This window comes from Stomoxys calcitrans, chromosome 2 (genome assembly GCF_963082655.1).
Source record: "Stomoxys calcitrans chromosome 2, idStoCalc2.1, whole genome shotgun sequence".
Classification (NCBI taxonomy): Eukaryota; Metazoa; Arthropoda; class Insecta; order Diptera; family Muscidae; genus Stomoxys; species Stomoxys calcitrans.
Genome location: NC_081553.1, coordinates 43,543,000 through 43,569,484, shown reverse-complemented (window position 1 = coordinate 43,569,484; position 26,485 = coordinate 43,543,000). Strand labels below are relative to the sequence as shown.

General features: G+C 38.7%; 2 protein-coding genes across 5 annotated transcripts in view; both read left to right on the top strand.

Annotated features, from left to right (window-relative positions):
* Window positions 1-26,485, top strand: part of LOC106093040 (autophagy-related protein 16) — a 552,907-nt gene that overhangs the window by 334,939 nt on the left and 191,483 nt on the right. The gene's annotated exons all lie outside the window — the stretch shown is intronic.
* LOC106091854 (phospholipase A1) lies at window positions 958-2,887 on the top strand. The gene has a single exon (XM_013258535.2). It carries the CDS (start codon window positions 1,455-1,457, stop codon window positions 2,472-2,474), a length of 1,020 nt encoding a protein of 339 aa, XP_013113989.2. The 5' UTR covers window positions 958-1,454; the 3' UTR covers window positions 2,475-2,887.

The window sequence follows — 26,485 nt, the reverse complement described above, 5'->3', positions numbered from 1 at the left end:
CAAAGAATGAATGTAAAAAGGGGTACAAGTTAACATCCTCAATGCCAAGTACTGCCAAAAATTAATGTCGGATGATCGCTTGGCTTATCCTTATTCGGTGAATCCTGGGTCGTATGGTGGGTCTTTTCAAATGATTTTGCCCATAGTTCTTGATATCCCAAAATCGAATGTTTGTTGTTGTCTTTGCATTTTTGAAGGAAAAAGTTCCACTATTTCTTTATACAGTTTGAAGTTTCCCTTTAATGTTTCGCCATCATACCGCACACACCATTTCCCCCTATGGTAGGGTGTCGACTGCTCACCCTTGACCGATAATTGCAACATTATCAATTTTTGTTTTGGTAAACCATTCATATATGAGTTAAAGAGAACAAAAAAAGTCTCTCTCGTCTAAACGACGAGTAAATGGTCGAACAAAAAAAACTTTGATAAAGATCAACGAAAACAAAAATTGACAAAAATAACGCAAAACATAAACAGAAAGTAAAAAAAGGCAAAGTAGAGCGCTAAAAACAAAAACTCTGTTCCCATTACAGATTACAGCAACAAACGGTGATCTCTTGATGTGTCATTTTTGTCTGTCTATTGAGCCCCCCTCCCCTCCTTTACACTAAAGGTTTTTTTGTAAAAGCTATGCGTACCATGTGCTTGCTGGTTACACATTAAGTATGACAGTCACCGAAGTAGTGAGTTTGTTGTTGTTTACTAGCCTACAGAAATAATACTCAAGTGTTGAGAGCCAGAGATCTCTCGCAATCATACGATGGTTGGCGAAATAAAATATGAGCAATGCCAAACAAGAGATAGACAGACGCAACACTCACGTGTGCTGTCTTAATTTGAAGGGGAGGAAGAGGAGGGAGGAGGGTTTGATGGTAGGGTAGAGCCATGTGCCCCCCTTTTGAAAAGTAAATACGAAAACAAACTGAATTTAATCACAAGAAAAATAGCAACAATTCAGTCGTCCGCGAACTATTACAGCGTGCGGTTGGTTGAAATTTTCTGGCTTGGGGGCGATTTTGCGATTTTTTTTTTGCGAAAATACAAACGAGAAAAACTATTTTTGTGTCATCAGTTACGTTATTTAATTTATTCTATTCTCGGCAGGTTATTTGCAATTAAATAAACATTTTTCATATGTTTTTTTTTTCTGTTCAAACGCTCCCTCTTTATGTGTCATATGAATGAACTGCTAAATCGTTAGAGCTAACAAAAAGACTGTTTTTTTTGTATACGCGCGCTAAACAAAAGTCCACAAAATAGTGACCATGATAAGCTAGACAATAGTGAGCGTGTATTTGAACAAAAAGCTAATCTCTGAAACGGCAAATTCCCTTTGAGGTTTATCAGGGTTTGTCATTTTCGTAAAGTCGGGCAAGAAGTAGAAAAGCAAAACGTACAACGTGTGTTTTTTTTTGGAATTACAGAACCCATCATCTTTAAGGAAAAAAAAAATGAAAGCCGTCAAAAATAAATCCCGCCTTTTGTTGGGTCTACGCAGATCCCCCGCAGATTTGACCACAGCCAAGTACATCTACTACTATGGACCCAGCTATGGCGATAGCTCGATCTATGAGCTCGATGATTTCGAGACCATGATGCAAGATCCCAAATTTGATAAGACTCGCAACACGGTTCTATATCTGCATGGTTATATTGAGAATCCCGATGTTGAGAGCATTCATGTGATAGTAGAGGCCTATCTGAAGCGCACCGACACAAATCTCATAGTGCTGGACTGGGGTGAGTTGGCCGATGGCAATTATGCCTTTGATGCTGTGGTCAATGCCAAACAGCTGGGACCGGTTTTGGCCAAACATCTGTTGAAGCAATTCGATAATGGTTTGGACATTGACAAATTTCACATAGTGGGTCATTCATTGGGTGGCCAAATGGCCGGCATTATTGGCAGAGAAGTTTGGGAACGCAGCCAAAAGACCAAGAAAATCAAAAGAATAACCGGCCTAGATCCCGCCTTTCCCCTTTTCTATATGGGTGGCTTGGCCCGTCACTTGTGTAAATATGATGCTGAATTTGTGGATGTCATGCATACCGATGCTTGGATCTATGGAGCCCCCAGTAGTGCGGCCACCGCTGATTTTTGGCCCAATGCCGGCAAGACTCTGCAGCCGGGTTGCCCCAAAAGAAATTATCGCATGCTCACCGATAATGATTTGTCTAGTCATCGTCGTTCCTGGTGGTTTTGGGCCGAAAGTGTGGCCGACAAATATCCGGATAAATTCAATGCCGTTAAGGCCAAAAATTGGTCTGATTTCAAGGAGGGCAAGCTGATCAACGATGATCGCCTGCATGTGGTCATGGGTCACAAATGTCCCACCAATATTTCTGGAGATTATTTCCTACAGACAAATGGCTCGAAACCTTATGCTCGTGGAGTGGCTGGTACACGGTACATAGAACCCAAAGAGTTGCCAGGTTTTAAATACTGCGAAGAGGAGGAGTTGAGGACATAGCTTAAGTTTAGTTGAGTAAGGTAAAAAAATGGAAAAATAAGGAACACTGAATAGCTAGTTTTGAGTTTATAAAACTTTTTTTTTAATTTTTAAAAGTTTTTATGTTATAAAGTTTTTTTTTGTAGAAATTCTTTTTTATAAATTTTTTTTTATAATTTTTTTTTTATACATTTTTTTACCATATAACATTTTTTTTGTTGAAGTTTGAATTATGAGAACGAATTTATTACTACTTAAAATATAAAAAAAATCTAAAAAAATAGGTTTGTTATTTTTTTTTTTATTTTTTTTATATTTCTTTTTTTATAATGAAAATCCCTTCATTACCCTATTAAACAAAAGCTTTATGTATATAAAATTTTTAGTTTTAATTAACATCTCTTAAGCCTCAGATTTCCTTAGAAAGTGTAGCATTTTAAAAGTCTTTTGTATAATAAAAATAAAAAAATATCTACAAACTTGAATTTAAAATCATTTGCTGGACTTTGAAATTAAACGAAGCATGGCAAGACGTTGGTAATCAACAATTAATTAAAATATTGCCGTGAATGATATGGAAATTTCCATAGATATACAAATGGGAAAGAAAATAAACAAAAGGTGGGTTTATAAGGGTGTACCGAACACATATTTCAATTGCCATTATGATCCACATATTTATGTTGTTCTATTTTTTTTATTGGAAATTAATCTTTTATTTAATTAACCCCACATATGAAATCTCTACAAAGCTTTTAACTAATCTCATTGCTAGTATTTCAATTGGTTATAACTTTTCCTCCATGGGTTTTTGGCCATATGCGTAGGGCAACTAATCTTATCAGGAATATTATAATTCTGCCATTTGAAGAGCCATTTGTTCACCTGTGCATAAATCAAAAGTCAATCAAATTCAGTTATTGACTTTGATAATTCTTGCAGTTATTTCGGCGCCCTGACTGTGGGCCCCAAACAAATACACCCCAAATTGAAAAAGAAAGTTGAACCCAAATTTGGGGTGTTTTTTGAATTATGAAAAATGACCCCAATGTCAATCGGTTTATATGGCAGCTATATCAGGTTATTGACCGATTTTAACCATTGTTTTGCACAGTTGTTAAAAGGCCGAATAAAATACGTCATGCAAAATTTCGGCCAAATGGGATAGGAATTGCGCCCTCTAGAAGCTCAAGAAGTCAAGTCCCCAGATCCGTTTATATGACAGCGATATCACGTTAAGGACCGATTTGCACCATACTTGGTACAGTTGTTGGATATCATAACAGAATACTTCGTGCACAATTTCATTCAAATCGGATAAAAATTGCGCCCTCTAGAGGCTCAAGAAGTCAAGACCCAAGATCGGTTTATATGGCAGCTATATCAGGTTATGGACCGATTTGAACCATACTTAGCACAGTTGTTGGATATCATAACAAAACACGTCGCGCAAAATTTCTTTCCAATCGGATATGAATTGCGTCCTCTAGAGGCTCAAGAAGCCAAGACCCAAGGTCGGTTTATATGGCAGCTATATCAAAACATGAACCAATTTACACTAATATGAAGTATTTGTGCAAAATGTCAAGCTCCTGCCTTTACTCCTTCGAAAGTTAACGTGCTTTCGGCAGGTGGACGGACGGACATGGTTAGATGGACTTAAAATGTTTGACGATCAAGAATAAATATACCTTATAGCCGAACCGGGGCCGCTCCGCTGCGCCTTCTTTAACTCATTTATATGTTTTTAGGGTTGGGACACTTCGTCTTGAGTATGTATATCGAATTCGTGCCACTGTAGCCTATGTCCGCCTGTAATGCTGAACGCATGCGTTCAAATCCTGGCGACAACATCGGACAAAATTTAAAGCGGTGGTGATATCCTCTTAATGCTGGAGACATTTGAAAAAAATTCTCCCCAAAGAGATGTGGCACTGTGGCTCGCCATTCGGACTCGGCTAAAAAAAAAAGTCCCATATCATTGAGTTTAAACATGAATCGAAAAGCTTTCATCGATGTGTGGGAAGTGTGCACCTTCTCGGTTACTGGGTAAATTTTTACTCCACTCCCCAATACCTTTCTTTTGAGTCCTATATTATTGTATTGGTAAATATTTCCGGTTTAGAGAGACACTTGGCCCTTAATGTCAATATACGCTTCGTGCTCTACTTTCAAATACATTTTATATGGGCCCCATAATAGCGTGAACGGTAAATAAATTCTGTTTGAGGATGGGATGGACCCCAGGGATTTTGTCTCGAAAATGAGTATCAATTTCCCGAAAATCATCAACTGAAACATCAAAAGCTTTTATATAATGGGGAGGTGTTTTCGAGTGGGGCAGTTCCCCAAACACATGGCTAATAAATTGGATATCAAATTCATTTTCTACTCACAAACACCATTCATTTGAGTCCCATATTGTCATAATGGGTCAATCCACCTATTGGACTTATTTTTGGCAAGAAAAGCGCCAACTAGATTTGTACACAAATTTTTATGTCATATCCACTTCCTAATTGCTTTCATTTGGATTCCATATAGACATGGTCAACTTATATACCCATTTGGGGGTATTTGGGGGTGGGGCGACCTCCCATTGCTTGGACCTAATTTTTTATGCCATATTTGTTGACTACTGTCGAAAGTATTTTCATTTGAGGCACATATTGACATGAACGTCCAATATATTTGTTTAGAGGAGTTTTTGGGTTGGGGGGGCCCGCTGGACCCACATTTTAATACCATATTCGTTTTCTATTCTCCAATACCTTTCATTTGATGTCCATATTGTGCCTATCGGTCCACTTTGGGAGTAGGGGGAAGGGACCGCCCCCATCCGATATCTTAAAAATTATATAGCCTACGTTTCCTTCCAGACAAAATTACACAATCTGTGAAAATTTTAAGAAAATCGGTTCAGGCGTTTTTGATTCTACGGAACAAACAAAAAAACCGATTCCCATCTAGTCGTGATTGGTCATTTGCCCATTTAAGGCGTTTTTGGGGGTAGGGGTACCCTCTATACTTCAGTCTGATTTAGTATGCCAGATTCGTTATCTACTCCCGAATACTTTTCATTTAAGGCCCATTTGCCATGATCGCCCGCTCATATTCGCAATCTACTCCCGAATACCTTTCATTTGAGTCCCATATTGTCATGATAGTCCAAAAACCCTATTTTAGGCGGTTTTGGGGTTGGGGCGGTCCCCCAGTTACTTGGACCCAATTTTTTTTATATGAAATTCGTACTCTTCTCCCGAATACCTTTCATTTGAATCCCATATTGTGCCGATCGGGCCAGTTTTGTTTTTGGGAAGTACTTTTGGGGTAAGGGGAGAGTCCGCCCCCTCCCGATATCAACCTACATAATCTGTGAAAATTTCAAGGTAATCGGTTCAGCTGTTTTTGAGTCTATACGGAACAAACCGACAAACAAATAAACACAAATTCAATCCTATATATAAGATGGGGTCTTAGGTCCATATTTCGTGGTGTTACAAACGGAATGACTAAAATAGTATACCCTCATTCTATGGTGGTGGGTATTAAAATAAACAAACAACATGGACTTCGAGCTTTACTATCCGTTCTTGCCAGCAAATTTTTTATTTTGTTTTGTTTAAAGACTTCAACTATGTGTACGGATTAGGTTTGAAGTCAGTTCAGATATGGCTTCCATTTAAATTCTCTTCCGATTTTATGTAATATTGATTTAATTTCAACCGATTCTCACGAAAATAGCAAATGCACAAATTTGCACAAAAGCATTCTATTGGGTTGCCCAAAAAGTAATTGCGGATTTTTCATATAGTCGGCGTTGACAAATTTTTTCACAGCTTGTGACTCTGTAATTGCATTCTTTCCTCTGTCAGTTATCAGCTTTGACTTTTAGCTTGCTTTAGAAAAAAAAGCACAAATGTCGCCAGCATTAGGAGGGGATAACCACCGCCGAAACATTTTCAGATAACCCAGTCGTTCAGCGTCATAGGCAGACATTTTAATCTGCACCACGGTGGCCTCATTGGCATACATAATTCATAGGCAGACATTTTAATCTCTGCGCCACGGTGGCCTCATTGGCATACATAATTCTCTTATGATTGTTGAAATTTTAAGTTACTTTTATCAAAATCGGTTCAGATTTATATACTTTTTACACTTATAGAACCGAAGTTGTGATAATTTTGAATAGATTTGTTCGAAATTTGATACTGATTTGATTTATTATTATAGGATATTTTCAAGTCGACACAGCCCGACTTTTATTTTTTATTTTTTTTTTTGTGAGTTGCACAGTGTGGACTGATGGTAATATTAAATAGTTCTTTAAACCTTCACGTTTTGTGATTATTGTGATTTTGCAGATTGGGTTTATAATAACCAAAAATCCCATTTTCATATTTTCAGATTAAGTTGTTTTAAAAAAAAAGATCTGTTGTTTTCTACCTTATCTTTCATATTTTTTCTCTTCAATAACATTTAACTCTGGGTGGTCGGCTTTGTGCGTTAACCGACCACCTTATCTAATCAAAATATATATTGAGAGGTATTATAATTCCGCTTTTGAAGTGCTAACATACTTTTTTAATCGCATATCAATCACACACGTTTCTATTGGAATATACAACTAGGCAGCGGACATCCAAATATATGCCGCCAAATTCGTTTTTATTTTGAGGGTGTGTTATCTTAACAGGTGGTCTTTGATTTAAGAATAACCCACCCATATCCCTACATCCACTTGAAAAGCTAGGTTATAGAATATCGACATAAAGGTGGAATGACTCATTAAACTATGTTACGATATGGAAGAGAAGCAAATAAAAATCTTCAAAAACTTACTTGCATGGAATATATCTTAGGTTAAAGAAAACACTCCTTGTTCCAATATTATGGCGGTGTAATGACCAATCATTGCCTACTACATTAAAAATGTGGCAAAATCCGTATGCGGGTAATGAAGGACTCCCCCAAGGATGACCATCATTGTCGAAATTCTACTGAAGCCAAGAATGTGGCATTTAAAACCGAATGAGCATCTAGAATATAACTCTGGGCGAAGGAAAAGTATCGCGGGAATAGGAGAGAAACAAAACGTACACTTCACAGAAAGAAGAGAGAAATGTGAAGGAGCAAATCGAGATGTTAAGGAAACCAAAAAAGATCCGAAAATTTTCGCAAAGCATTAAATATTAAACCGTTGACTTTGGTAGAGCACCTCCTTCTGCAGAGATGAAGAAATAAATTTGAAATCAGATGCAGATAGTCTGAACTATTTAAGACCACCCTGCTGTGGCAAACTTATCAGGTCGTCTGCCGAGTCTGGCTAAAAAAACGCATACTATGCCCTGCATACTAGAAAAGAGACAATACAACTACAAAGGGATAAACCTCCTTTCCATTGCATACAAACTACTTGTAACTTACTTCTTTCCGTTTAATATAGATTTGATCAACTTAAAGACGTACCTATAAAGATAAACAAAAAATTTTAATATTAGAACTCATTAATACAAATACTATTTGATGAAATTTATAGATACATTACATAAACTTTAAACAGATAAAAATAATTTTAAAAAACAACAACTTTGGTTGAAAAAACAAGTACGAAAGTTGTTAATTTTCCTGCAACAATTTTTTCGAATCTCAACAACCCAAAGTACAAATTTATTGTTGAAAGGCACTCTTCGCAAGCCAACATACAACAGCAACAACAATACATCCATAGGCAAGACAAACAAGTAAAAAGGCGTTAAGATCGGCCGGAACCACCTTCCGCCAAAATCTCGTGAAAAATGCATACCTTATACCTTGTGTGTAGGAAAATGTTGGTGTTTTAAGTAGCTATATCTAAAAATAAACCGATCTGAACTATATACGACACGGATGTCGAAAAGCCTAACATAAGAAACTGTGTCAAATTTCGGTGAAATCGGATTATAAATGCGCCTGTTATGGGGCCAAGACTTTAAATCGAGATAACGGTCTATATGGCAGTTATATCCAAATCTTGACCGATTTGGGCCGAGTTACAGAAAAATGTCGAAGACACATCTCACTGTCCCAAATTTCGCCGAAATCGGACAATAAATGCGACTTTTATGGCCCCAAAACCTTAAATTCAGAGATCGGTCTATATGGCAGCTATATTCAAATCTGGACCGATCTGGGCCAAATTTAGAAAATATGTTGAAAGTCCACAAAATTTCAATAATTTTGTCTGTCAAATCTCTTGTAGAGACTTACTTACGTACTTCAACAACTAATGTCTTCGATTCAATGCTAACAATTGTTGAGTTGATTTTTTCTAAGAGTTATTTTTTTTCTGTGTGCTTCGTGCTAGAAAATATTTCTTGGATTATTTTAAAATCGGTGTCCAGGACTGGACATTTGAGGTTTTGTTTTTGGAAAGTACTATTCCTCAAATAGAAAATTCATTTGTGTCTTATATTTTCCTAGTCGGCCTGCTTGTCAGTATGAGGGTTTTCTGGGGAATAGGTCGGCCTTGCAGGCCATTTGCCGCAAGTTTGAATGTCAGACTGATCGGCCTACAAGTCTGTTTAGAATGATCAGATTGTTGCTCCAATTTCAAATACAATGTATGGTATAGGGCCCTATATTGACCCTCTCGACCTACACTCATATAGAAAAATTTATATCAAAAATCGAAACCATGCTGTATTATTATTGAAGCAACCACATGCGGAATCAATACTATACCGCTTGTTTTTGCTAAAGTTGGCATGATAAATACCGTTTGGCATTAGATTGATTACCAAACAGGTCCTGCTTTTAATACCAAATTGTTATTGGCTTTAGTACCAAACCGAGACTGTTTGAATATCATAGGCTCGTTTGTCTGATATAAAATTAATACCAAATGGTATTAAAAATAATGTGAATAAAATATTGTAAATTTAAGTCCTGATTTTGTCCTGATTGGTAAACTTTTCAGTTTAGGTGGTACGAGAGTTCGTTGCCCTTACAATACCAACAAAATTATACAGTAAATTTTTATACCCACCACCGTAGAATACGGGGTATATTCATTTAGTCATTCTGTTTGCAACTCATCGAAATATCAATTTCCGACCCCACAAAGTATATATATTTCGGATCGTCGTAAAATTCGAAGACACGATTTAACGATGTCCTTGTGTCTGTCCGTCCGTCTGTTGTAATCACTCTAGAGCCTTCAAAAATTGAGATATTGAGCTGAAATTTGGCACATACGTCTTTTTGATGCACGCTGGTTAAGTTTTTGAACGGGCTAAATTGGACCATATTTGGATATAACTGCGATATAGACCGATTTTCCGATAAAGTGTCTAATGCCCATAAACCACTTTATTTTTTATCCGAAATTTGAACCAGTGAGTATTTTAAGGCTTCCCGACATCTTACGTAAATATTGTTCAGATCGGTCTTATTAGGATATAGCTGCCATATAGACCAAAAATGCCAATTGCAAATTTTGCCCATGAACATTCCACTAAGGAACAGGGGCAAACTTCTCACATATCAATGAGTGCAGTCCGATTTAAGTTTTAAGCTCAATGATAAGGGGCCTCCTTTTAATAGCCGAGTCCGAACGGCGTGCCGCAGTGCGACACCTCTTTGGAGAGAAGTTTTACATGGCATTGTACCTCAAAAAATTTTCCAGCATTAGGAGGGGAAAACCACCGCTGAAAATTTTTTTCTGATGGTCTCGCCAGGATACGAACCCATGCTTTCAGCGTCATAGGTGGACATGCTAACCACTGCGCTACGGTGGCCATATAGACCGATCTCCCGATAAGGCCATAAAAGCATTATTTTTTATCCGATTTCGCTGAAATTTGCAGCAGTGGATTATTTTTAGCCTCCCGACATCTGACCTAAATATGGATTAGATGGGTCCATATTAAGATATAGCTACCATATATACCGATCTTCCGATAAAGGGTATGAAGACCATTAAAGCTTTATTTATTGCCCGATTTCGCTGAAATTTGCAGCAGTGGGTTATTTTAAGCCCCCCGACATATGACCTAAATATGGTTGAGATCGGACTATATTTAGATATAGCTACCATATAGACCGATCTCCCGATAAGGGGTCTGAAGGCCATAAAAGCTTTATTTATTACCCGATTTCGTTGAAATTTGCAGCAGTGGGTTATTTTAAGCCTCCCGACATCTAACCTAAATATGGATTAGATCGGTTCATATTAAGATATAGCTACCATATAGACCGATCTCCCGATAAAGGGTCTGAAGACCATAAAAGCTTTATTTTTTATCCGATTTCGCTGAAATTTGCAGCAGTGGGTTATTTTAAGCCTCCCCGACATATGACCTAAATATGGTTGAGATCGGACTATATTTAGATATAGCTACCATATAGACCGATCTCCCGATAAAGGGTCTGAAGACCATAAAAGCTTTATTTCTTATCCGAATTCGCTGAAATTTGCAGCAGTCGGTTATTTTAAGCCTCCCGACATCTGACCTAAATATTGATTAGGTGCGTTCATATTTAGATATAGCTGCCATATAGACCGATCTCCCGATAAAGGGTCTGAAGACCATTAAAGCTTTATTTATTACCCGATTTCGCTGAAATTGGCAGGTGTCGGTTATTTTAAGCGTCCCGACATCTGACCTAAATATTGATTAGGTGCGTTCATATTTAGATATAGCTGCCATATAGACCGATCTCCCGATAAAGGGTCTGAAGACCATAAAAGCTTTATTTATTACCCGATTTCGCTGAAATTTGCGGCAGTCGGTTATTTTAAGCCCCCCGACATCTGATGTAGATATTGTTCACATCGGACTATATTTAGATATAGCTGTCGTATAGGTCGATCTCCCGATAAAGGGTCTGAAGGCCATAAAAGCTTTGTTTTTTATCCGATTTCGCAGAAATTTGGAATAGTGCTCAGTTCTAAGCCTCCCAACATCCGACCCAAATATGGTACAGATCGGACTATATTTCGATATAGCTGCCATATAGACTGATCTCCCGATAAGGGTTTTGAAGGCCATAAAAGCTTTATTTTTTAACCGATTTCGCTGAAATTTGAAACAGTGAGTTATTTTTAGCCTCCTGACACTCGACCTAAATAGTGTTGAGATCGGACTATATTTAGATGTAGCTGCCATATAGACCGATCTCCCGATAAGGGATCTGAAGGCCATAAAAGCTGTATTTATTACCCGATTTCGCTGAAATTTGCAGGAGTCGGTTATTTTAAGCGTCCCGACATCTGACCTAAATATTGATTAGGTGCGTTCATATTTAGATATAGCTGCCATATAGACCGATCTCCCGATAAAGGGTCTGAAGACCATAAAAGCTTTATTTATTACCCGATTTCGCTGAAATTTGCAACAGTCGGTTATTTTAAGCCCCCCGACATTAGATGTAGATATTGTTCAGATCGGACTATATTTAGATATAGCTGTCATATAGATCGATCTCCCGATAAAGGGTTTGAAAGCCATAAAAGTTTTATTTTTTATCCGATTTCGCTAAAATTTGAAACAGTGAGTTATTTTTAGCCTCCTGACACCCGACCCAAATATGGTTCAGATAGGACTATACTTAGATATAGCTGCCATATAGACCGATCTGCCGATAACCGATTTCGCTGAAATTTGAAGCAGTGAATTTTTCTGAGCCTTACGATATCCAACCTTAATATGGTTCAGATCGGTTTATAATTGGATATATCTGACAAAAAGACCAATATATTGTTCTACAAAATTGAATTGTGATATGTGTCTTAGACCACTCAATGTCCGTGCCGGATTAAGGTGCTTAAGTTTTCCAATTTTCACCGGATTGTGACGAATTGAAGTTTACCGATATACCCAAGGTGGTGGGTATCCAAAGTTCGGCCCGGCCAAACTTAATGCCTTTTTACTTGTTCCATCTAGGCCATTGCACATAATCTGTGTTTACTCCGCATAGACTCTTCTATTTCCGAGTCTATGCGGATATAAACAAATAAACTGGCATGCAAACATACAATTTGGTGATATTTAAGTCAACCTACGGAGCCAATTTTCTAGGGAGGTTCAGATATTCGGGGCATATGATGGGGGACGCTAAACAAAGATGCTGTCAAAATAGAAAAGCAGACAAAACTCCCTTCATTTAAATTTTAAGGACAATAAGGACCAACCTTAGCCATAAGACTCTCCTTCCTTTAGCCTGCAGATTGTCTATATGGTGTGGAAAGTCGGTGCAAACAATTTTATCAGCACATAACAGCGCTGGCCAACATTTAACAAAAATTCTACTTAAGCAGATAAATCTCTAAAATTAAACGCCCAATTAAATCTTCTAATTTCTAAATCGAATCATTTTTCTAATGCCGACAAAAATCAAATCATTAATTGAATGTAACAAGGAATCAACCAGGCACATAAAACTTTTTTGCAAAACATGCTGCCGATTTCATTGAATAGATGAAAATCCTTCTAATTAAACACGTCTGACTACCGGTATTGGTGATTAATGTAAGTCTCTTGCGATTAGCAGATAGACGCTGCCAAGAAAATCCTTCATTAATAGTGTATGGCCTGTAATACCACCATCATGGATGGCAAACTATTGTTAATTTATATTTTATTGACAATTATCCGCCTTGAAAGAGTAAAAAGCGCTTTTCAATTTAATTTAATCCGAAAATCTTCTAAATGCGGGAAACGCATTTAGGCATAAAGCTGGAGCTGGAGATGCTGCTGTATGGATGCCTTGGATGTTGGCCAATGAAATACCACTAACCTACCAGCAATTTCATGGAGTTTTTGGATGTGATGGCCTACCTGTATTTGCCCGTATTTGGCTGACATACAACAAATACTTGCTGTTGCTGGCGGTCGTTCGCATTAAATTGTTTGGCCTAATTTCTGTTTTGAGGCGAACAAAAAAACAGAACTTATGTACAGACGGACGGACGGACGGAAGGCTTAATGCCACTCTAGCTTGTTTGCTGCTTGGAAAATGTTTTGGTAGCTGCAAAAGGAACTGCCATTGGCACATATTTAACACACACTCTGTGTGAGTTATGGTTTTCGGTGGCTCTTTGACTCCCCAAAGCAGAGGACGAAGCAAGGAAGTCACTTCTTGCATTTGCCTTGAAATTTATGTGGCAAAACAGTTATAATCGGGGCTTAAGTTGCCTGTATATGCCAGGCAATTTTGAATGGGTTTTGAAAACCGCTTAAGCCCCTATTCCCCAGCATACAACCATCGAGTTCTACGTATACTAATATAAATGTCTTCTCGAGAAACAAGCTTACGAAGCCAAATCAGATGTAACAACCAGTAGCGGCATGGGGGGGGGGGGGGGGGGTTAAGACATACGACAAGAAAATGTTGATTTTACAGGTTGGCTAATTATTTTTGTTTTGGTTTTCATTCAAAAATCCAAAAGAAAGGAGAGCTGGCATTTAAAGGATAGAGTAGTTGGAGTGTGAGGTATTAATGCATTGACCGCATTCCACAGTGTAACAGGATATCCTATGACAGGATGAAGTTATTTTTCAATAAACAGATACATAGATGTAAAGTTCGCATAGGCTGTATATCCTATAGAATAAATAGATTTCGATTAACTTAGTATATGTGTCATACCTAGTGGTACTATACAGTGATTGCGAATCGAATTTCCGGAAAATAAAGTCCAAACTTAAGAACAATTAAAAATAACTCAAAAATATCGCAAATATTCTTTTGTAGCAAAAAATTGTTAAAAATCAGCAAATATTCAAATTCTCAAAATTTTCATGAAAATCCCCATAACCCTTAAATCCCTATTAACTGGGGAAATATGTCTGAATGTTGGGGTTTTTGTGTCCTCCACCATAGCATGGGTTTATACCAACATCGTCAAATGGACTTGACCCCCATGGCATTTTAAGTCGATCTAGTCATGTCTGTCCGTCCGTCTGTCTGTCTTTCTGTAATAAGCATGCTAACTTCCCAAGGAAAAAAGTTAGGCGACTCAAGTACTTCTTCGTAATTTAGATTGGTTGGGATTGTAAATGGGCCATATCGGATATAGCTTCCATATAAACCGATTTCCCAATTATATTTCTTGAGCTTCTAGAGCGCATAATGCTTATCCGATTTAGCTAAAATATTGCACAATGACATCTTCTGTGACCTTAAATATACGTGCGAAATATAGTGTTAATAAATTCATAACCAGATTAGGGGCCCATATATACCTCTCCCGATTTTACTTCTTGAGGTTCTAAAGGGCGTAACTTGGCTGAAATTTTGCAAAGTGACTATTTTTATACCCACCACCGCAGAATGGGGGTATATTCATTTTGTCATTCCATTTGCAACACATCGAAATATCCATTTCCGACCTTATAAAGAATATATATTCTTGATCCGGGTAAAAATCTAAGATGATCTAGCCATGGCCGTTCGTCTGTCTGTTGAAATCACGCTAGAGGCTTTAAATTGGAGGTATTGAGCTGAAACTTTGCACAGATTCTTATTCTTGTCTATAAGCACGTTAAGTTCGAAGATGTGCTATATCGGACTATATCTTGATATAGCCCCCATATAGACCGATCCGCCGATTTAGGGTCTTAGGCCCAGAAAAGCCACATTTATCCGATTTTGGTGAAATTTGGGACAGTGAGTTGTGTTAGGTTCTTCGACATCTTTCTTCAATTTGGTCCAGATCGGTTCAGATTTGGATATAGCTGCCATATAGACCGATCTCCCGATTTAGGGTCTTGGGCCCATAAAATCCACATTTATTATCCGATTTTGCTGAAATTTGGGACAGTGAGTTATGTTAGGTCCTTTGACATCTTTCTTTAATTTGGTCCAAATCGGTCCAGATTTGGATATAGCTGCCATATAAACCGTTGTCTCATTTGAGGGTTCGAAGTTGGGCTATATCGAACTTTATCTGGATATAGCCCCATGTAGACCGATCCGCCGATTTTGGGACTTCTGCCCATAAAAGCCACATTTATTATCCGATTTTGCTGAAATTTGGGACAGTGAGTTGTGTTAGGTTCTTCGACATCTTTCTTCAATTTGGTCCAGATCGGTTCAGATTTGGATATAGCTGCCATATAAACCGATCCGCCGCTTTAGGTTCTTGGGCCCATAAAAGCCACATTTATTGTCCGATTTTGCTGAATTTTGGGACAGTGAGTTGTGTTAGGCTCTCCGATATCTATCTTCAATTTGGCCTAGATCGGTCCAGATTTGAATATAGCTGCCATATAGACCGATCTCTCGATTTGAGGTTTTGGGTCCATATAAGGCGCATTTATTGTACGATGTCGTCGAAATTCGGGACAGTGAGTTGCGTTAGGTCCTTCAACATATTTCTTCAATTTGGCCCAGATCGGTCGTGATTTGGATATAGCTGCCATATAAAACCGATCTCTCGATTTAAGATTTTGGGTCCATAAAAGGCGCATTTATTGTCCGATTTTGCTGAATTTTGGGACAGTGAGTTGTGTTAGGCTCTTCGACATTCTTCTTCAATTTGGCTCAGATCGGTCCAGATTTGGATATAGCTGCCATATAGACCGATCTCTCGATTTAAGGTTTTGGGCCCATAAAAGGTCCCTTCATTGTCCTATGTCGCCGAAATTTGGGACAGTGAGTTGTGCTGGGCCCTTCGACATTCTTCTTCAATTTGGTCCAGATCGCTTCAGATTTGGATATAGCTGCCATATATTGGGTTGCCCAAAAAGTAATTGCGGATTTTTTAAAAGAAAGTAAATGCATTTTTAATAAAACTTAGAATGAACTTTAATCAAATATACTTTTTTTACACTTTTTTTCTAAAGCAAGCTAAAAGTAGCAGCTGATAACTGACAGAAGAAAGAATGCAATTACAGAGTCACAAGCTGTGAAAAAATTTGTCAACGCCGTCTATATGAAAAATCCGCAATTACTTTTTGGGCAACCCAATAGACCGATCTCTCGATTTAAGGTCATGGACCCATAAAAGGCGCATTTATTATCCGATCTCGCCAAAATTTTGGACAGTGAGTTTTGTTGGGCTCTTAGACATCCTTCTTCAATTTGGCCCAGATCAGTCCAGATTTGAATGTAGCTGCCATATAGACCTATTTCTCTATTTAAGATTTTAGGCCCATAAAAGGCGCAATTTTGTCCGATTTATCCGAAATTTAGGACAGTGAGCTATTTTAAGCCCCTCGACATCCTTCCTCAATTTCGCTTAGATCGGTTCAGATTTTGATATAGCTGCCATATGGACCGATTTCTCGATTGAAGGTTTTGGGGCCATAAAAGACGCATTTATTATCCGATTTCGCCGAAATTTGGTACAGTGAGTTGTGTCAGGCATTTTTCAACATTTTTCTGAAACTTGGCCTAAATCGGTCCAGATTTGGATATCCAAATCTGAACCGATTTAGGCTGCCATATAGACCGATATCTCGATTTATAGTCTTGACCCCATAAATGGCGCATTTATAATCCGATTTCATTGAAATCTGACGCAGTGACTTATATAAGGCTTCACGACATCCATGTCGTATATGGTTCCGATCGGTTTATTTTTAGATATAGCTACTAAAAAGACCAATATTTTGTTATGCACAATAGAGCAATAACTTGTACTTATTAGAATTTGGTCCAAATCGTAACATATTTCGATATTGCTGCAATGGGGCATATGGAATGCATTTTTCACCGGATTTTGACGAAAGGTGGTTTACATATATACTCGAGGTGGTGGGTATTCAAACTTAACGCCTATTTAGTTGGTATGATCTCTAACATAAGTGCCAAATATGGTCTGAATCGATCCATAGGTTAATATAGCTCCCATATAAATCGATTTCCCGATTATACTTCATGAGCCCCTAGACTGCGCTGATTTGGCTGAAATTTTTTACCATGACAGTTTTTGTGACATCATGGTCCGAATCAGTCCAAAACCTGATATTGCTACCTTATATACCCATCTCTCGATTATACTTCTTGAGCCTTTAGAGCGCGCAATCCATATCTAATTTGGCAGACATTTTGTACTATGACGTTTTTTATGTGCCAAGTATGTTTCGAATCGGTCCATAGCCTAAAATAGCTCCCTTATAAACCGATCTCTCGATTATACTTCTTGAGCCTTTAGAAAGCGCAATTCTTATCTGATTTGGAAAAATATTTGTTCTATGACGTTTTTTGATGTCATTAAACAGATGTGCCAAGTATGGTCCGAATCGGCCTAAAACCTGGTATTGCTACCTTATAAACCGATCTCCCGATTATACTTCTTGAGCTTCTAGAGAGCCCAATTCTTATCTGATTTGCTTGAAATGACTTTACTTTGACTTTATCTTAGACATTTAACAGAAGTGATAAATGTGGTCAGAATCGGTCCAAAACCGGATGTAGCTCCCATATAAAATGATCTCTCGAGTTTTAATTCTTGAGCCTCTTGAGGTCGTAATTCTTGTTAGATTTGGTTGAAATTTTACACAGTTGCTGTTTTTATGATCATTGACATGAGTGCCCACGCACCACGCCATACACCCCACGCTCCACACCCCACGCCCCACACCCCACGCCCAACACCCCACGCCCCACACCCCAATCCCACCCCCCACACCCCACGCCCCACACCCCAAAATTTTCTTCTTCTTCAAAAATTCAAAATTTTATGGCGACCAAGAATATACTCTGCAGGGTAGGAAATTGACAATCCGATATGATACTCGTACAACTGAAATAGTGAAATCAGTATACCCCCTATCCTATGGTAGTTGGTGTTAATAATTACATCCAAACACCCATAGCCACATGAGGTTGACTTTTTTCACTGTCCATGACCAAGGCTCCACCAGACAACCTTTAAAATCGACACTAAAATCTTGATAAAAGTTGCTATAAATTAGTAAACTTTACTGCAATCAGGTTTTGGTCCAAAGTTGGAAACAATTTTCACACCATTTCGTTGGAAAAATATAAAAAGAAGCCCACAACATATTGCAAGTGTTTGTGAGTGTGCTGTTAAAGCGATCGATCTATTTACAATGATAAGCTTCCCATACAAGAGATTCAATAAAACTCACAAAATTGAAAATTGATGAAATAAAGAAAGTACTTTTTGGCAGCTCAAAACATGTTGTAACCATAAAATCCACCATTATTCAGTGCTATTAAAAACTGTATGTTGCCTTTATTCTTTACTTTCGTGGTTCCCAGAAGACCATAAAGTCATGATTTTAAGCTTCTTTCAGGTGGTAACTGTTTTTTTTTCTTATCAGTAGTTGATTGAAATTCCATAAAGCCATGAGTTTAAGGAGCATTTAGTGATGATTATCTGGGAAAGATTAGAGAGAATCGTTTTGTTACTGTTTGTATTCGTTGTTAATTGTTTAAGTCAATTTGGCTTGTCATAAGGCTGGATATCGCTAGACATGATTTTGTTTTTCTTATTTTGTTGGAGTTGGTAATTGAAAGTTCTTTAGTGCTAATTGGTACGGAAGAAACAGTTATCAAGTGTTAATGTTGTTTCAGCCTTTCATAAAGATAAATTAATCTGATGGCTACTCGAAAAGTGCAAAGTGAGAGACTTTTTTTTAAATTTTTCGTGTTTCAAAATAAGGATTTGGGTGATAGGGGAGTTTTGGAGCTGGTGGGGCCTTCTTATGCTTGTCTTCTAATATCTAGAATATATTAGTACTCTACTCTTGAATATCTTTCATTTAAGTCCTATATTGTAGGAATCGGACTATGTGCCCGTTTTGGGTCGGGCGTTCCCCCTATAGATTTCAACTCATATCTTATTGATACGAGAGAAACAGTAATCAAGCGTTAATGTTGTTTCATCTCTATTCTTGAATATCTTTCATTTAAGTCCTATATTGTAGCAATCGGACTATGTGCCCGTTTTGGGTCGGGCGTTCCCCCTATAGATTTCAACTCATATCTTATTGATACGAGAGAAACAGTAATCAAGCGTAAATGTTGTTTCAGACTTTCATAAAGATAAATAAATCTGATGGCTACTCGAAAAGTGCAAAGTAAGAAACTTTTTTTTTTTAAATTTTGCGTGTTTCAAAATAAGGATTTGGCTGATAGGGGAGTTTTGGAGCTGGGGCATGTCCACTTACGCTTGGCTCCTAATATCTAGAATAGTTTAGTACCCTACTCTTGAATATCTTTCATTTAAGTCCTATATTGTAGCAATCGGACTATGTGCCCGTTTTGGGTCGGGCGTTCCCCCTATAGATTTCAACTCATATCTTATCGATACGAGATACGACAGTAATCAAGCGTTAATGTTGTTTCAGCCTTTCATAAAGATAAATAAATCTGATGGCTAGTCGAAAAGTGCAAAGTGAGAAGGTTAGGTTAGGTTTAAGTGGCAGTCTGCCATCAGACTCACTTAGACATTTTTGCCCATTGTGATACCACAGGAACAGAAGAAGGAAAATGCCTTCTACTTCCTACCGTTGAACCATCCAGATCGCTTTAAAAAGCCTTGCGAATATTCACATCCGCTAAATCGACAATTTCTCAAAGAAATGATAACCTAAAGTGGAACTCCTTCTAACTGCTAGAGCGGAACACACACACAGAATTTGTCCTATAGTCTTTTCTACTTCGATGTCCCAACAGCTTCTGCAAAAGTCGTTACTGGCAACCTTTTAATGTACATCCCAAAGCCCACCTGGTCATTTAGTTTGAAACCATCCGTATAGAAGTCTATGTAATTTCTGTTACCAGGGATATCGTAGTTCCAATTGGTTCTATCAGGAATATTCTGTCAGCATGTTTTCCGATTAGACAGTGACCTGTCATGACGGACACAATGACTGAGACGTCTTTTCTAGCCAATGACAGCAAAGCAGTAGACCTCTTCAAGTCTAGATGAGGCCACATAGTTTTGTAATGCTCACAGTCCCCTCTTTGTGACCTTCTATCATTCGTTGTCCTTAGGATCTGGTCCTGAATACTTAGCTTACATGTCACTAGAGGCATACCTACAGATTCCAGTGTCCCTGGAATGTGTAGGGTAGTTCCTAGTCTGACAAGCTCGTCCGCTTTACAATTCCCTGGGATATCTCTGTGGCCCGGTACCGAGAACAGGTGAATTTTGAACTGTTCAGCCATCTCGTTGAGAGATCTGCGAGGGCGGTTTTTGTGTTCAGAAATACGTTCTCCAGGGATTTAGTGGCTGCCTTAGAAAATATTTATGCCAATCGTCGCAGTGACATTATATCTTAGCCATTCCACCACTTTCTTAATTGCAAGGATCTCTGCTTGATAAACACTGCAGTGGTCGGCATAAGATGTAGCATTAAATTCAGTGCATCAGATGGTGTCGTCCTCAGTGCGGCTGTGATGCATAAGCAAGCCATCCTCTGGATCCGGTTAAGTATTGAGCAGTAGGTGGATTTTTGAAGCGCCGCCCACCAGACCATAACACCATATAGGCAACTTGTATCAGGAATAGTGGTACAGTAATTTTTATCAAAAAGCGGCTTAGGTAGGTGTAATCCACATTGCCTGGAACATCGGATATTGTATCAAGGATAACACAGTGTCCATAGCCGCCACGTAACCAATGAGAATGGTCCCTTAACCTCACGGCAGTGGTCGCTGCAATTTGCGTAGCCATAATGTCCAGAGGCGTAAGATGTAGCGTTAAATTCAGTGCAACAGATGGTTTTGTCCTCAGTGCGACTGTGATGCAAAATCAAGCCATCCTTTGGATCCAGTTAAGTATTGAGCAGTAGGTGGATTTTTGAAGGGCCGTCCACCAGACCACAACACCATATAGTATCATAGGTCTGACAACTGTAGTATATACCCAATGTATGACAAGCGGTCTAAATTCCCAACTTTTGCCAATGGCTCTCTTGCAGGTGTATAGGGCAAGAGTGGCCTTTCTTGCCCTTTTCAAAATATTGGATTGAAGTTAAATTTCCTGCACAGCAAAACACCCAGGTATTTTGCGCTTTCTGTAAATGGCAAATTCTCTCCACCCAAGTAGACAGTTTGCACAGTAGGCAACTTGTATTTCCTGCTGAAAATAACTACTTCTGTCTTGCACGGATTTATGCCCAGACCACTTTCGGTAGCCTACTTTGCTGTTGCTCGTACAGCTTCCTGAAGTATATCTCTTAGAGTGCTAGGAAACTTCACCCTAAACGCAATTGCCACGTCATCAGCATACGCGACCACTTTTACGCCTTTTTCTTCCAGAGCCAATAATATATTGTAAATGGCTATATTCCAAAGTAGAGGAGGTGTGAGGTGTTCCTCTGCTGACCCATCTTTTTAGATCCCCAGAGCCCAAGCATGCCGTAATGTACCTTTTGTAAGTAAGTTATTAATAAACTTTCCTATGGTAGAGTTGATGCCCAGAAACTCCAACTCCTTCATGATTGACATCGGTTTTACATTGTTGAAATCTCATCTCCTTCAATGTCAAGAAATGCTGCCAATGCATATTCCTTGACAGCGAGAGAACCCTCTATGAAGCCGACTAAGTCGTGAAGGGCTGTTTCAGTGGATTTGCCTTCTCTCAGAATCTTTGCCCTAAGATATGTTTCTATCAACCTCACAAAAGTCTTCAGCATAAAGAATGACTGACTAATTGGACGAGAAACAAAGTGAGAAACTTTTTTTATATTTTGCGTGTTTCCAAATAATGATTTGTGTGCTAGGGGAGTTTCGGAGTTTGGCTCCTCATATCTAAAATAGATTAGTACTCTACTCTTAAATATCTTTCATTTAAATCCTATATTGTAGCAATCGGTCTATGTGCCCGTTTTGGGTCGGGCGTTCCCCCTATGGACTTCAACTCAAATTTCAATATTAAACCGGTCCATACCACTGTAGTCATACACCAAACCAGTAATTGGGTTGTTGTGTGCGCTAAATACTAAAAAGAAAGCTGAAAAAAATTTAATCTAGATTTCTAGGCTATCATCAAAATCCCTAATTGCTCTCCGTTCCTTGCTCCTAAGTCGTTTCAAGTCTGGTATTGTGTCTCCATCTAAGTGCCGTTGTCTTTTAGCCGCGAAAATATGGCAATGCTATAGGAAATACTCTACCTCGTCTAATCATCTTCCCTACATGCCCAACAAATGCTATGCAGAATAGATTTGCATGTGTGGGACATGTTCTTGTAGGACATGTTCTTGATAAGAAGAAAGATCACATATATCAATCAACCCATCTCTACCATATCTCAGATCTATCGCAAAATATAAACCCCCTTAACAGCCCTAACAGAAGTTTGTTCTAAGGATTTTTTACCCTTTTGGGGTTATGTTTTACTACCCAGCTACCGTAATCCATATTCAACATTTTCCACTGATTCAAGATTTGATGCAATAATAGAAGACCTATAATTTATCGTCGAATCCAAATGGAGCGCAATGATCACCGCAACGATTCCTAAGAGCCAAATATTTTAATTTCTTGTCTTACACCGAAACGACTAACTAAGCAATCCACGAACGTACGACTATTGATTAGAAATAAGGAAGATAACTCTTAGGGGATTTGTATAGGACAATAGAGACTAAACATGGGGAAAGCTTTGGCTCGTTTGATGGGTCTTAAGCACCCCAGTTTCAAAGCGCTATGACTACTACCCTCTTGGCCACAACACCGGCAAACGTCATAAGTTGAGAACGTTTGTTGCGGATCATCACGAACAGGCAGGCCCCCAGTGTGGGGATGATCGTGACTTTTTTCAAGTTTGAAAAACAGTCAAGATAGTGGACAGTATCCCGAAGTATGCCTGCCATAGATAGTATATTGGAAAGCTATACCAATTCCAGTCGAGTTGTTTTTCACCTGTTCTATCGATGAGGGTTATTTCCGTTCAGTAGAACTGCGCCCGCGACGTAATCCAAATCGGGGTATCCGCTTCCTTTCCGTGCTTAGAGAGGTTAATGGTGAGATTTTGGTTAGGCTTCGATGAGAGCTCATTCCTACATCAATTCGGCCTTGGAGAGAAAATGGGCTCTGTGGATGGCTGGAACCTTGTGTAGGAAAGTGGGGCTGAACGAGCGCCAAATGTGTCCTTGGCGTACATATTTGTTTTGTCAAATTCCAAGGTTGGTTCAATACGAGTACGAACTTGGCACAAAAATGTCTGAACGGTTGGTGTACTTGCATCATTTGCTGTGTTTCTTCCAGTAGAAAAGGAGAACATGATATACTGGTTGTTGTAATCTCATTTGAATGAGGCGGTAGCGATCCTCGTCAAGCTCATATAGGTGAGCCCGTCCGGTCCATAGGACCGATCACCTCTTGAACATTATGGCCTTTGGTTATTTAAAAACTCCAATAACTTACCTTGTCATATAGGCAAGGTCGTTTGCCGCCCGGCGTCTTCCACTCTACACTACCGATTGTCAGCGACTGCAGTTGCACCTACTCGGAGGAAAAATATCTGTAGGTCACTGCTTCAGAGAAAATAGGTTTTGTGATCATTTTGGAACATTGGATCGGGTGATGGAGAGAAAGACACAATGTTTAAGCGCATTCTGAGAAGTGATTGGAGTTTTAGTAGTCAACAGAGATCGTATCGAATTTGCGGTGCACCGCAAAAATACTTGTCATTTTGAATAAACGGAACTGAACGGCCACGTCTTTACAAAAACAAACGTGATTTAGCGGTAGTGCTGTCAATGTGTGTGTATATGTACCGTCTAGAAGCAATCCAATGATGCCTTGTATCTTGTATATGCGGTGGTATGATGAGTGTTTGCCAACATAACGTTTGAAAAATCTCAAAAAATAATGAAAATTAGTAAACCGCAAAACAAACGACAATTACATATTAGCATTATTAAAATATATTTTTGTTCATATGTTGTGTTGTGTTGATGCGGTGTTTCTGTTTCGTCTTACACTAACCCTTAACACCGCTATGGGCAAAGACAATGTTAAAAGCGGTGGTACGCGAGTATTCTTACGATCGCCACTCATAACTGTGCGATGAGCATAACAACGCAACAATTGCGATGGCGTTAGATGCTAACACCGCATTTTTATGAGTATACCGCAACACCGCTTTTTTATAAGTATACCGCAAATTAGAAAAATAAATCGCTTACAGTTCTTTTCGTAGTCGTGTAGTTCGTGCCACGTATGGTGGTTTATTTGTTGCTTGTGGAATTTTTAAAGCACCGGTATGGCATGGTGTTAGATGCTAACACCGCATTTTTATGAGTATACCGCAACACCGTATTTTTATGAGTATACCGCAAATCAGAAAAATAAATCGCTTACAGTTCTTTTCGTAGTCGTGTAGTTCGGGCCACGTATGGTGGTTTATTTGTTGCTTGTGGAAGTTTTAAAGCACCGGTATGGCATGGAAAAGTCACGATTATTCTTGGAAGATGAAGAAGGGTTGCTATACTGGAAGAAGGGTTGCTATACTGGAATGCTTGTCCATGAATGGGTCTGTGTCAACAGATGCACTACAGCTTTTACTTGGCTTGGTAAGGCTTGATTTAGTCGTCAGTTAAATGGATGTTTCTTACGGAGTGGAAAGTGGCTCACTGCTTCTGAGCTGGCAGATGGGGATGTTGGCAGCTCTAGATGCTTGGTATGGAGCATTTGAAGTAGGTGGAATGATGGACTATGAAGGAATGATGGTTAATGACAATGGGATAATATTCGTAAGGAACCTCCTTGATTTTCGCTTAGTCTAAGTCTGGGATTCATATTGACCGGAGATGGATTTTTTATGGCTTTTATGGATCAGAATAACCTTTTCACGAATGTCTTGTGCGACTGTGGGAGAATTGGGGACTGGAGACATGTACTGGCTGAATGTCCATACTATGCAGATATAGGAGATCTTGGCGCTAGGAGATTAGTGGGCCAGTGTAGGGTTTCCGTAGGGTTCTTTTAGACAATACGACCGTTGTAAGGTTGTCTCCCTTTTCGCTGGAAGTATTTGGTAGGGGAAGAACGAAGTAGGCGTCAGTACACTCCAGTTATCCATGACGAGATGTTTCGTTGCTGGCGTGGTTAAGTAATTTGAGACGGCATATGATATGGGGAATGGCGAGGTGGTGAGAAATTTCAGTACGACCCTTGAAGACGTTAGTACTGCAGACAGCAGGCCACCTTTTCATGGGAGGTATTGGGTTGCCCAAAAAGTAATTGCGGATTTTTCATATAGTCGGCGTTGACAAATTTTTTCACAGCTTGTGACTCTGTAATTGCATTCTTTCTTCTGTCAGTTTTCAGCTGCTACTTTTAGCTTGCTTTAGAAAAAAAGTGTAAAAAAAAGTATATTTGATTAAAGTTCATTCTAAGTTTTATTAAAAATGCATTTACTTTCTTTTAAAAAATCCGCAATTACTTTTTGGGCAACCCAATAAATAGTTTGTAGGAAAAGGACGAAACGTTGTGTCATGGATAACAAGTGCATGGCGAATTGTTGCTGTGATTGTGTGAGCCAGGCAATCTGTCATTGCGGTGTCTGTCATCCATGAGATTGGTTGTGTTGAGTCCCTATTGGAGCCAATGTTTGTTACGTAGCTGTTGAGATCGAATCGGTGGTAAAATTGACTTTGGCGCGGATTTGAGTTCTTAACCTGGTGGCGTGACACAAAGATCGGAAGGAATTTTAGATAACCAACCAAGCAGGTGAACACATCCGAATACAAGGAAATGGAATTGAATTGGTACTCAGAAGTAGGTTGCTGCCTGGGACCAATTATATACGAATACACATGTTTTTCATTCTTGGATCCTGGACCTCGCAGGTTTGGACCGTCATGGCAGGTATCTAGGCAAAACACCGACACTTCTCTAAGCAATGGCTCATGTGTTACCCGATATGGAAAATTGGATATAGCTGTAAATTTTCAATTTTTGGAATTTTAACCCAACCTTCTTATTTCTTATTTCATTTTCCCAATGCAGTTTATTAATATCCTCGGCTATGGCTATAAAAATTGAGAAATTTGGTCAATAATAATGTAAGAACAATTCAAAAATCATCATAAAACTAAATTAATTTCCGTTGCAGT

Coding starts and splice junctions, on each gene's coding strand:
- LOC106091854 (XM_013258535.2), top strand. CDS start 1,455: ATGAAAGCCGTCAAAAATAAATCCCGCCTTTTGTTGGGTCTACGCAGA.